General features: G+C 46.2%; 1 protein-coding gene across 1 annotated transcript in view; it reads right to left on the reverse strand.

The window, feature by feature from the left end:
* The window catches only part of plch2a (phospholipase C, eta 2a), a 161,214-nt gene that overhangs the window by 141,469 nt on the left and 6,851 nt on the right, over positions 1-12,894 (reverse strand). The window contains exon 2 of the mRNA XM_035381231.1: positions 4,579-5,329. Within this exon, the coding sequence (XP_035237122.1) occupies positions 4,579-4,702 (124 nt within the window). The 5' untranslated portion in view covers positions 4,703-5,329. The remainder of the gene's footprint in view (positions 1-4,578; positions 5,330-12,894) is intronic.

Genomic DNA, 12,894 nt, shown 5'->3' on the forward strand with positions numbered 1-12,894 from the left:
AATTAGCTCCTCGTCTGTGCCCCGCGTCTCCCCGGCCGGACTGCCGAACTGTCGTTAAGCACTCCGCCGCCGCGGAGGAGGAGGTCTCGCCGCCCCCCTTCCTCAGGCCCGCCCCGGCAGGCCTCGCCGTTTGGCCGAAGGGCCCGTGTGACCCACCGCAGGCGCGTACGGCGTCGCCGCGCACACGCTGAGGGATGCAGAGGAGCAGGTTCCTCCGGCGAGTCCCCCTGTCCCCACAAAGCAAAGCGCGGCGGTTTTGAATAATGTTATTTAAATAGGCCGTTTCCCTTTCTTTCTTTTCTTTTCTTTCCAGTCATTCCGCGTGTGGGAATCCCCACGCGTTACATGTCCTGACTTTCTCTGTACGCCCTCACTGCAAGCCCGCGACTCCAGTCAGCACGCTTTCAAAGAACCAAGCCTCCCGGAAGCCACGCGGCATTCTTAGATTCGCTCATTTTCAATCTATTAATTAGACAATTATTCCACCTAATAAAACCCCAAAATTTCCTGCAGGTATTCCTCAGTTGGGAAAGGAACAATTTGCACGTGTCCTGATTCACTCCACGCTGGGAGGGCGCTGGAACGAGGCACAGGGCTCATCTGGGGATTGCTCTCACAAGCGTTTTGAGATCAGCTTAAATAAACATCCCCTTCCATCCGCTTTTCCTCACATCAGACAGAGAGAGGGTGATCACCAGAGCTTATTTTTTTCCTGAGTTTTCTTTTCCAGGATTAAGCAGAACGATTTGCTTTTCTAAGACGCAGGCGAGGAGCACTGCAAGCTTTTATGACCTCGGGATGTACTGCCTTAAGAGGAAGTTGTCAGGACATGTCCCAAACCCCACACTGCGTTCTAGCCTTTGCGCAGCTCTGCATTGTGGGTAAATTGCATTTTTTATACATAACATTTACATAAGTCATCTTTGTCCCCCCCCCCATTACACCTCCAGCCTATTTTCTGAAATCAGTTACCATTGGTATCGTTACCTCACAGCTTCATGTCAGTCATTATTATATCACAATAATCCTGCAACCTATCCAAAGCCATCCTTACACAACCTTCAGAAATATGAAATTACATCACAGCCTTCCTTGGGCCATTGTTACATCACAGTTTCCATCAGTTACCATTGCATCAAGGCCTCTAAGCAGTTACCAGTTTGGCAAAGGCTTTTCCCCTTCAAGCTCAGGCCTTTTTCACTCACTGCTGTCTACATGATGACAGCATTCCGAAATGTCTGGTTTCTCTTTTCATCATCCAGTGATGTTCCTGAGCCCAGCAGATGCTACTGTAACATGCGGCCACACGTATCATTTCCAGTCCAGGAAAACCGCCCTTCACCCTGCAATCACTGCATGAACACTCTGAATGAGCCCTACTGTTTACCGATGTGAAATAACAGACGGAGAAAAATGCCAATGTAAATATGAAGAGGTATAAGGAGCAGTCAGAGTCTTAGTGGAGTTAACCGGCGCTTCAGATATACTCTGGAGCACTGTCTTTATCTTCAGGCTCAACCGCACTATAATTCTCTGGGCAGGCAGAGGGAAGGTGATAGGGCGAGAACAGAGGTCGCCACCTGTAACTGCTTCAGTGGTTCAGTCGTGGGAATCTGGGGGGATCTGATTGGCAGGTCCTTGCTCCAGGAGTCATCGCAGCGGCCTGTAGACCCGTGTGAACGGGAGCGTGCACGGGAGGCACGGAGAGACACGTTACTGGGACGGGCTGCCCTAGAGCGGGTTTTTAATGTGTCAGGGCCAACGTGTCCAGGCACTTTGCATTCACGTCTGTCTCGTTTTCCCGGGCTGCTTAATCATGGCACTCCTCCTCCACCGCCTATGAGCTGAGCCTGGAAGTATGACCTGTTCTTCTGTTGAAACCAGCTACCAGTGCCCTTCCCTCAAGGAAACGGCATATGCTGCAATATAGTGTAAATGTGTGGACCTTTCTGAAAATATAATGATAAATATATTTCACGTCAGGGCAATGTATTGCAACATCGAAAAGGTGTAAGGCTTGAAGCCTGGATTCAAAAATATGAAGTTTGACTGGGCAGTATGTCTTATTTTTAGGGATACCAGTATGAATTCACTTAACGGTTTGCAGTACCGTCGACAACGGTATTTTATTGTTTTTAATCCAATGAATATAAAAAATTGCACACTGCAAAAGTAAGATAAAGGATTTGCAACATAAACTTAGGGTGAGCTGTCTGCTTTGAATGTAACTCACACCATTTTGTTAAAAAAACGTGATGTGACCTTGCAAACAGCACATACAGAGGAGTCGTGGAAACACATGGAGCCGGGGTATGATTAAAGAAAAAAAGACAAAATAAACCTGTACGCTGTATGGCAACAATGACTGTTATTGAGCTTTAGAAAAACCATTTGATAATTGTATCACCAAGTCCTACCTAGAAGTAGGCTATATTGCTTACAAACTACAAACCTAGAATATGGGATGGGCTCCAGCACCCCCCGTGACCCTGACCAGGAAGAAGCGGGTATAGATAATGGATGGGAGGATTGATTTTGTATAGTAGCCTAAAATTTGCAGGATGCACATTAGGTTTTTTCAATAATATGAAAAATATCATGATATGATATTTTGGCCATTTTACTCAGCCCTAATTTGAAGATTCCCCCATACATTTTGAAGTGTTACAAAATCTTAAAACTATGAGTGTATTTCAATACATTTTGAGCATACTCCATTTCCGCTGGGGATGTGAAGTTGATCACAGTAAGAGAGACAAACAAGAAAAACAAACCTACAGCCTGGCTAATTCTTTTTCCACACAAATCTAATGAAAGTTTACAATACCAATTATTTTCCCACAACTCAGCTGCATTCACAGTTGTAGTGTGGGCGTAGACAAGTTCACAAGTTTATTCCAATTAAAAGAAACTGTTCCTCCAGCCCCTGATCAGGTGGTATTGCCCAGTGCTGATTACACCCCAAAGCTGTAGCCTATGGCTTTATAAGCAAGAGCACGTTTTCTAAAAAGAAACTCCATCGTTAAATTCAGTGCACGTCTTATTTAGCCTATAACAATCACATGGTGCTGCAGCAATATGGAAAAGAGAACACAACAAGGCCACAGACCCCCTGTACAGTATTCCTTTCAAAGGATCAACCGATTGACTGACCGACGTATTAATAATCGATTGAGTAATTTATGCGGAAGAAGGCCTTATCCAGGATAACGTCGAATAGCCAAACACAATGGCGTGACACAATTAATGCAGATTACAGAAGCAGGAATAACCACAATGATTATAGGTACAGAGCAGCCAATAGTGCAGTGATTGAGTGTCACTGTTGGAAAAACACTAAACTACGAGCACACAGCAGAACAAAAGGCCTAATTACTTCAGCGGATACAATTTCCTTAAGCATACAGAACGCTAATGCTGAACATGGTAATGATGTAATGAACATAACCTCACGCCATAATGTTCGAATGGCACCAAATAATAATCCAGTTCCCTTTGCCATATTTGGGTCTAACGCAACATTGATTTTACTTCCGTTAGACTAACAATAAAATTACTAAACGGCTCTGCAGAGTCAAATGATGGAAGATGAATTCAGAATTCCGTGTCTAATCTGTAAGACAGCGCACAAAGACGCCTGTAAAAAAGAAACTGAACAACTTCAGCGCCTCCGGTTCTGAGCTCCCAGCTTTCTCAACAACGTTTATTTTGACATGAGGCATTAAGCTTATCAGATGTGCTCTTCCCATAAATCAGTCGGTGCCCGGGGCCAGCCCAGCCCAGCCCAGCCCAGCCCAGCCCACTTCCTGCCCCACAGGTAGGTCCCCACCCACGGCTGGTTCTGCAGGAGGGCCCCCGCCCACCGCCGCTCGGGAAGTGGGACCCCGCCTTCACGGCGATTGAGTAATAACACCGGATGCGTCGACTTAAGCCCAGCGCACAAACGGCAGCTCAGGGCGCCCCAAAAGTGTCTGAACCACGCCTTCTCCCCTACAGTAATGAATGAGGAGACAGCACTTAGCACAGCAGGGCACCGCTCCCTCGTTCCCCCTCAGTATCCCTGCCAAACATCACACCAGAACGAGGAGTCAGGAGACGGAGGGAAGGTGCGCTTTCTCACAGCCAGGCAAACATAATCTCCTCATTTTATAGTCTTCAGCTGCTCTTTGTGTTCTCCGTCACCTCGAACTGGAAAGAGAGCTCAGACTGCATCGCCGGGGCTCACAGAAAGCACTGAGAGACACAGCTAGCCGTGCCCGCCACCCAGACAAATCGCTTTCAACCGTCCCGTTTCCACTGGGATTACCCTGACAGAACCCACTTGCAAATTATTTTCATTTTTTTTTTATCCATATAAGAGAAAAACCTGCCAAATATCAGTCACACTTATCACTATTCATATTTCACAACCATATACAAAAAATATGCATTTCTGATCCGTTCCACTTGTGCACCAGCCAAAAAAAAAAAAAGAGAGCTTTTCATCCTTCAAAATGTCACGGCCTGCGGAGTTCGGCAAGGTGCTCAGATGTCACGCTTTAACCAGCACAATATGTGTTTACACAGTGTGGTACTCACCCACGTTGATGACGTTTATGGAGAGGAAGAAGTTGGCGTGCAGGATCGTGGGGAGGGATGGAGAACCCGTGGGCTTTTTGCAGGGTCCATTGCAATCTGCAGGGTCTGGGGAGTCCAAGGCCATAGTGCAGTCGCCCCAAAATTTCAGTCTCTGAGTTTGGATCCAAGCAAAAAGGTTGCGACAAATGAACAAACAAAAAAAATGTTGCCCAAATGTGCCTGCAATTACAGTCACTGCCCAGGAAAAAAGCCACTTGTTGGTTGGAAATTGTTGGTCAAATTAGTCTCGCAAAAGCGGCAAAAGAGCACAAAATGATGTCATTTGTTCATTTGTCCGTGGTTTCACTAAAACCAAAAACAGCTGCGGCCTGTCAGTTCTCCCGGCTGCTCAGGCGTCGCCGCCACGCTGCACCACACGGTCGACAAAAAAAAAACAAAACAAAAAAAAAAAAGAACGAGCAGGCTGGCCGGGCCAGGTTCTGGAAAGTTCTCAGCGCTGTGAACGGACGACCCGCCAGCGGTCTTCAGCAGGTTAAAAAACAGGTTCCGGTCCGGGGCGAGGCGGAGGACATCACGGACCTGAGGGGGCAGCGGCCTCTTTCACATCCGCTCCGGAGGCACGGTGAAGAGCTCCTCGGAGTCAAGCGCCGGTGGGTCGTCCGCAAAGCGCTTCTGGGCCCCGGGCCAAAAAAAAAAAAACACAAAACGGAGCGAGTCGAGTGAGAAGGGAGCAGAGAAACCCAGACAGCACCTGTTGAAGGGAGACAAGCGGGAGATGTTAGATACCGCGGTCTATTAGCCGACTAACGCGCGGCAGCATATGGCTCGAACGCATTACGTTTCCCAGCTAACGCCCGCGCGTCTCAGCCGCGTGTTAGCGTTCCGTTAGCCTCCTGGTTTTACATCGGCTCCGACTTACGGTACTGGAAAAAGCACACGCAGACCCAGACCAGATGGGCATTAATCAGCGGTGACATCAGGTGACTGATAGGCAGCAATTAAGTCAATCATAGCTCATTAAGAATGAAGGGGCCCCCATTATCTTGGATGAGCGAGGGCATTCAGACCCACTGGTCTCATGTGACCGTTGCGCGTTCGCCGGTTGTCATGCAGAGGGGGGGGGTGCCCTTTCGCCAGGCGCTGGTCTGAGTCCGGCTCAGAAGCACGCCGTGTTCTCTTCCCTGTGCATCGGGAACACGCGCACACACACACTGCACTCCACGCAATGAGCTTTTTCCCTTTCAACAAGTCCCCAGCACTGACCTCTGAACCGCAGACAGCTTTTTTTTTTCATGGCATGTCTTTCTTATTCACCCGTAAATATCTAGAAGCAGAGGCCCTGTACAGACAGCGCTTTACAGCACCATAATGGGAATGAAGTGAAATCGTGGCAGTTTGCTTTTGGAGCAGGGGGTTGTTTTCTCGGGTAATCCCCCCGTGGTGAAGCTCATAAGAGCACGCTGCACACAGCCACTGATTCAATTAAAACAAATTGGAAAAAAATAGGTTATAGGTTCATTAAACAGGATGCATCTCCATATTATACGGGGGAGAGGGGGAGGAGGGAGAATTCACAGATGCAATATAAATATGTATAACACTACAGACAACTTGGGGGAAATATTTTCCGTCTCCCGACAGACAAAAAAAAGAACAAAAAATGCTGAACCAACCTTTCTACAGTAGACAGAGAAAGAAAAAAAAAACAATAAATTGTTCATCTCCACAGAATCCCTGCTGTTGGAAGAAAACAAATTTCTATTCATAGAGGATAAATAAGCTGTTTGTGTCTCAACATAAGAACCAAAGATACTCCCACCGCCTGTTCTGCTGTGCACTGAGACAGAGCAGGTAAAATGAGCAACGCAGCGGGCGCATTTGGGACGAAAAAACACGCCCCCCCTTCACCTCTTCAGCGCAAAAACGGGTGCAACTCAATTACGCCTTTCTCTGCCAATCTATAATATAATACCCCCATGATCCCTCACATGATACCAGTGAATACAAATGGACCAGAAGACCTTTAGCACTGATGCAGCGGGCATTCAAAGAGTAATCAGCTTCCTGTAATTACACACAAGCATTCCTAAAGGATGTTCCTGATGCTTTACTCCAGTGAGTCTGAGATAAGCTCACCCAGCCTAGTCTGCAAGGAGGCACTTAAAAGCACAGAAGACACTTTGTATTATCAATTACCCATCTTCAGATATGAATTACACATTTAACAGGCAGACGGAACATTTCACTTACTCTTCCCCGGCACAAAGAGAAGATGTTGAATGGTTTTGATAGGCTCTGAGTCCCACTATACAGCTTCATAGTTTTGCTATATATATATATATATATATATATATTTATTATTTTTTTTTTTTTAAAAGAAGTTCTGCCAACTGCTGTGTGAGTCAATTGCAGCTCTGCTGGTTGCCCTTCTCCAATCAGATGAGTCAATCTCAGCCTTAATCTTCTTTTGTCTGTCCTGTGAGAAAGGGCTCTTGTTTTTCTCTACTTCGGTTTTCGGCACCAGTCTAGCCAGAGGGACCAGGAAACACTTTGTCTTGGAACATCTCCAGTGAGTAGCAGAACTCAGAGCCGCTCTGTACTGCTCACATTCAGCTCAACTAAACACTCCACTAAAACGCTTAATTTAAATCGATCAAAGCACTTCCTTTTTTTTTCTAACATGAAATGACATATGTAGTTCAGGGGCCCTGGGGGGGAGGCGGGGGATTAATTCTTACACCATTCCATTTTCAACACTTTCGTTGGTTCAGAGCGCTGTCAATTGCCCCCTGGACACGCCTATGACATGGCTTGGCTTCGCTTGTTGCCTTAAACGGTAAATTGCTAATAAAATAAGCGAACGGTGACCTGTGATGGTCCCTGTTCCTTATTTGAACCTGGACAGCTATCTGGACAAGCTTTTATTCAGATTAATTATACTAATAATAGCGTGTTCAAAACAGGACATGCTTGGTTTCACACTTCAAAAGTGCTTCAAAGTGGTACCTGGAGCTATAATACATTTCATGCTGCATCGTGTGCAGTCTAGGATAAACCGGCAGGAAAAGATGACATTTGGAGGACGAAGAAGAGGCTTTCCTTTCTACTTTTATCTGAGGAAGGAATACTGTACAAGTATGTGAGCCTTAAGCACCTTTATCTCTAACAGCTACTCAGGCTGTTATAATAAATCATTTTACAATCATGTCATATTGAAACTTACACAATAAATAACTGGTAGACAGCTATTCTCAGACTGAGGAGAATGGTACAATTCAAAAAGTTAACTTTTGATTAAGAGCCAGTATGCCACATATGAACTATCTGCACTCAGCTAGGTAGAGTCTTTCAAGACAGTTATAAAAGGAAAGGCTGAGTAAATGTATCTGTAAGTGTCAGCCTAATTTTCTCCTCCAACAAATGTTCACAGCAGATTTTAAGTAGGTAGATGAAGTCACGTGGAATGTCTGAATCAGTCAGCCGAGTCCTTTTTTTTCTTCTAATTTTGCCTCTCCCTTACACATAAGTGATGTGTGTCCTTATCACACCCGTGAATTGAAACCAAAACCAAGATGTTGCCAAATCTATGTTTGTCATATTATTTTGAGACTGAATCATTTTTTTTTAAATGTGAAAATGGCACTGAAAAATATTAAATATCACGATATTGTGCCTTTTTATTAATTTCCAACACAGCCTCCAGACCCTGACCACACACGCACACACACACATGCACGCACAAATACTCTCTTGAAAGAGAGGGGTGGGGGGTGTTTTGCCAATACAGAGAATCTCTACACTGAAGTGTCTTTGAAGCGGACAGTTAAGTCAATTAAATAAAAGCCCATACGTGAGACTTCAGAACTTTTACTTTAGACAAAACAGCACGTTTCATCATTTAAATACTAGCCGTGAGTCTCCCTTCAGTCTCATTATTTCATCAGAATTTATAGTGTACAGCAGCATTTCTGTGAGATATCATCAGTGTTACCATGGCACCAATACTGATTGACAGGCATGCCATTAATTCATCTTCATAGCGACATCAACACGTAGACTACTCAATATGTGAACAGCGCTGCTATGAGACCGAGTACTGACACAAGCTTGACCCGACAGAAGCACACTTTCCTGCTGCACTGCCAGACAATTACCAACATAACAATGGTGGCCCCGAGCTGAATTGTTTTCGCTTTTCAATGTGACATCAAATAAGCCCCTTTGGCTGCAGACCATGAATTACAACAGATTATTTTCATGATGAGCAAAATTATACCTTCAAATCCTATTGCTCAAAAGCATTGGAGATTCCTCTAGTAATTTCAGCGCAATGACAACCTCGGAGCAGCAATTATCTGCTTAATTTACCCAGCTGCAACATGTAAAATGCGGTGGTGTTGCTACACAAATTAGGAAAATTACAGATGACACAGCCAATACAGGTGGTACAGGAACAATCTGGACTTGGCAATCAGCAACTTGAAAATACAAAGCCATTCATGGACAGGGAGGACATTAAAGTAAAACATATCACACACACAAACACAAATACACACACACGCACACTCACACACACAAACCTTTATCAATGACATCAGCTTTCACAGTTTCCCATGCATATCCTGGCCTGGCCCCACATTCCAAGAAGCTAATCCGACCTCAGAGGGAGTGCACTGCGATCAGTTTACCTACACGTCAGAATGTCTACTCTCGCTTCCAGGAATGTGAGCGGAGCTGTGCCGGCCTGGGAAGTGGTGCATGCTGGGATATGGCATGGACAAACTACGAGAGGCTGAGCGCAGTTTTTGGGGGGCCGGATGAGGGCTCAGCGCAGGCCCGGACGTGCCCCGTGACAAAGCACCTGGAAGCAGGTGATGAGGAGATCAGGAGGAGTGGAAATTCCATCTCACTCCATTCACCGTAGGGTCTGTTCCACGGAGATGACGAATCCGTCTGGCTGCACAGTCGCGGTCTCAGAGGGAACTCATAACTTCACGTGAAAAGTGTGAGTAGCCAGCTTAGAAATTCAAACTGATGAGCTAATGCATCATTTTTTCGCCCATTACAAAGCCATTGTCCAAGATTCAATAAACTTTCATACTGAACTCATGGACTCATGGAATTAAATGCAAGTGTCAGTTTTCTCTCACATATTTTAGTACGTTAATGGTGATTAGAACTTGCATTCATTTAGTGAGGTAAAATTCAGGAGAAAATGTTGATCAATTACTGGTCATTTTATCTGAGAATTAAATTGATTGGTTGATCAATCACGTTATCACTCTGTCTTTCCCCTCTTCACCTCTTCCAGAATTAGGCCACAGGGTGTTTAACCCTCACCCAAAAAATCTGCTTTTATCTTTGTACTCCATTCATCCCCTATAATATCCCACCGGAGATTCAGCTCCAGTTGACGGGCCACAGAAAGGCAGAGAAATCGGACTCTTAATTGATATTCATGTTAGGTCCGGGCCTGAATAGTCACTGACAAGGAGACAGCAGCTATTGTGCTCTGGAGCCAGATGGTCCATGGACAGACACACAAGAGGAAAACGTGAATGTCTGTCCTTCACTACTCGCTTTCGCAGTCCTCTTCCTGCAGAAGAGCAAGGTGACCCGCCCGTCATTCACAATGCCCCTGTTAATCACGGTCAGCAGTTGATGCCGTGAAGCATTCGAGTCGCGAAACGTTTGCCAGACGCCACCGCTTAAATATTTTCTGCCCATCACAACACCATTCATTAGCGCGAGTTCGGTTTACACGGCCAGCTGTAATGACGGCGCTAATGCTTACATCAATATTACATGCGCTTCAGTTAGCGACCGCGGCGAAAGGAGTGAATTACACAGCCATTAGCCCATCTTCCTTGGGAAATCTAGCCTACAGCCTATAACTGCAGTGCGCTGGCTCTCTGGCAAGCTTCTGCCACAGTGTGGTTAACTGTGTGGTGTGAGCCACTCGGTCAGCTCAGTGTGGTTATTTGTGCGAGCCACTCAGTCAGCTCAGCCTGGTTATTGGCGGACTCAGCCTGATCATTGGTCAGCTCAGCCTGGTCATTGGTCGACTCAGGATGGTTATTGGTCAGCTCAGTGTGGTTATTTGCGCGAGCCACTCAGTCAGCTCAGCCTGGTTATTGGCCGACTCAGCCTGATCATTGGTCAGCTCAGCCTGGTTATTGGTCGACTCAGCCTGGTCATTGGTCAGCTCACCCTGGTCATTGGTCGACTCAGGATGGTTATTGGTCAGCTCAGTGTGGTTATTTGCGCGAGCCACTCAGGCAGCTCAGCCTGGTTATTGGTCGACTCAGCCTGGTCATTGGCCAGCTCAGCCTGGTCATTGGTCGACTCAGGATGGTTATCGGTCCGCTCAGCCTGGTCATTGGTCGGCTCGGCGTGGTTATCGGTCGGCTCAGTGTGGTTATCGGTTGGCACAGCGTGGTCATTGGTCAGGTCAGGGTGGTCACTGGTCGGCTCAGAGCGGTCATTGGTCAGGTCAGCGTGGTCATTGGTCGGCTCAGCATGCTTTTTGGTCGGCTCAGCGTGGTTATTCCCGCATGCTCCTCATGTTCTCGCAGCTGTTTCTCATGCTGCAGCAGCAGAGAACACTGGCGCAGATAAGACTGTCATTACCAGTACCATGTCCCCGGAGCAAGGTCTTCATGTGAGACTTATCAGCTTTTGTTCCACGGACTCGACTGCACTGTATAAGTCCCCACAGGCAGGATCAGATACAATCTAGAGGAGACCTGAGCCTGAATAAAACTGTCCAGCCCCGCAGAGTTGGGGTTTAAGGGGCCCGGCAATTTCACGGTCTGCCCTCTCAACCACTTCCCTCCCAGCGAAAGAAGCAGGAACATTAAAATCTTATTACTTACTTTATCTTATGATTGGCTCCTCCAGGTTATCTACACCTGCCTCCAGGCTATTTAAACACACTTCCTTAACTACACACTGCAACAGGCAAAGTGACATTTTGTGACATAAACACCCTCATCCTTGTAGCTCAGCACGTCCACTGCCTCTGAACACAACCTTTTTTTTTCTTTACACACAAACTGCATTATATAATTTAAAGTTCTACATGACAAACACTCCTCTGGTTTCCATAAAGATGGAGAGTTCTGGAAACATGTCGGACATTCTACGTGGACTGAACACAATAAAACAGGGGCGGCAGACCCCAGGCCTGGAAGGTCACAGTGCCTGCTGGTTTTTCGTTTTCTCCTTTCAATCACCAGCTACTTTAGGCCTGGGAAACCAGGTGTGTTTTACCAATTTGTGATGTAAATAAATCACTCTGTTTCTGAAACACACTGAATACCTGCAGACATCATGACCCTCCGGGACCAGAGTTTGACACCTCTACAAAAAAATATCAGTGGTCATCAGTTTGCTGACTTCCAGTTTCTAATACTTTGTGTCACAAAATGATACACTGGAATGCTGGCACAATGGCCCTTTCTCTCAATATCTTCATCACAGCAACACACATAACAGCATTTTACAGTGGGTTTTTCACTGTACACAGGATATTACACCCAGACCTTCACTGATCGTGGGTCAATGCTTTCTGAGAACAAACCATAAAATTAAAGAAATAAAACACTGAGGATCAGAGGTGGCCCTCTGATAAATCTGTGAAAGATTTTATACTGACCGACATGCGTGTTCCACTCACTATTTCCATACTGTTCAACACACAAAGCCTGTGCTGTGACCGATATTTCCCTGACAGGGAACACAAACGGAGTCTGTAAGTGACAACAGAGCGGAGAGCGCTTCCTGCTTAAACACACCGCTTCGCTGCAGATTTATGGCCGCACACACACCTCTGGCCTGGAGCACTCGGGGGCCAGTTTTTAAAGTGCCGGTGAATTACGCCCCACTTGAAGAGGCTCTCCGAGGCGGGTCAGCGCTCGTGTAATGGTGTGTCGTCTCATATGGGCCACTCGACACTTCACTGCACAGAGTCAATCCAGTGCCAGGTGCGCACCGGTCAACAGGTAAAAATGACAAAAGACCTCCAGCACAGAGCCTTCGCTGAACCCTTTTACTCAAACTTGTTTGTTTCAGAGTGTAGAGCCGCTGTTTTTTTTTCACTCATTCACACAAAGCACGACACAGACAACTGAGGAACGTCAACCTCACCAAACTGAATTTATAAAAAAAATTCACACTTTTTGCCCTGTCTTCCTAGTGCCGTACGCTCCGTTCAACCTGAAGAAACTACTTTCCGTGCTTTCGGCCGTTACTGTATAACTTCACCTCAAACGTTTATGACAGAAAGCCTGTTTCCACTGGGCAGCTGAACCCGAG

Source organism: Anguilla anguilla, chromosome 11, assembly GCF_013347855.1.
Source record: "Anguilla anguilla isolate fAngAng1 chromosome 11, fAngAng1.pri, whole genome shotgun sequence".
Lineage (NCBI taxonomy): Eukaryota > Metazoa > Chordata > Actinopteri > Anguilliformes > Anguillidae > Anguilla > Anguilla anguilla.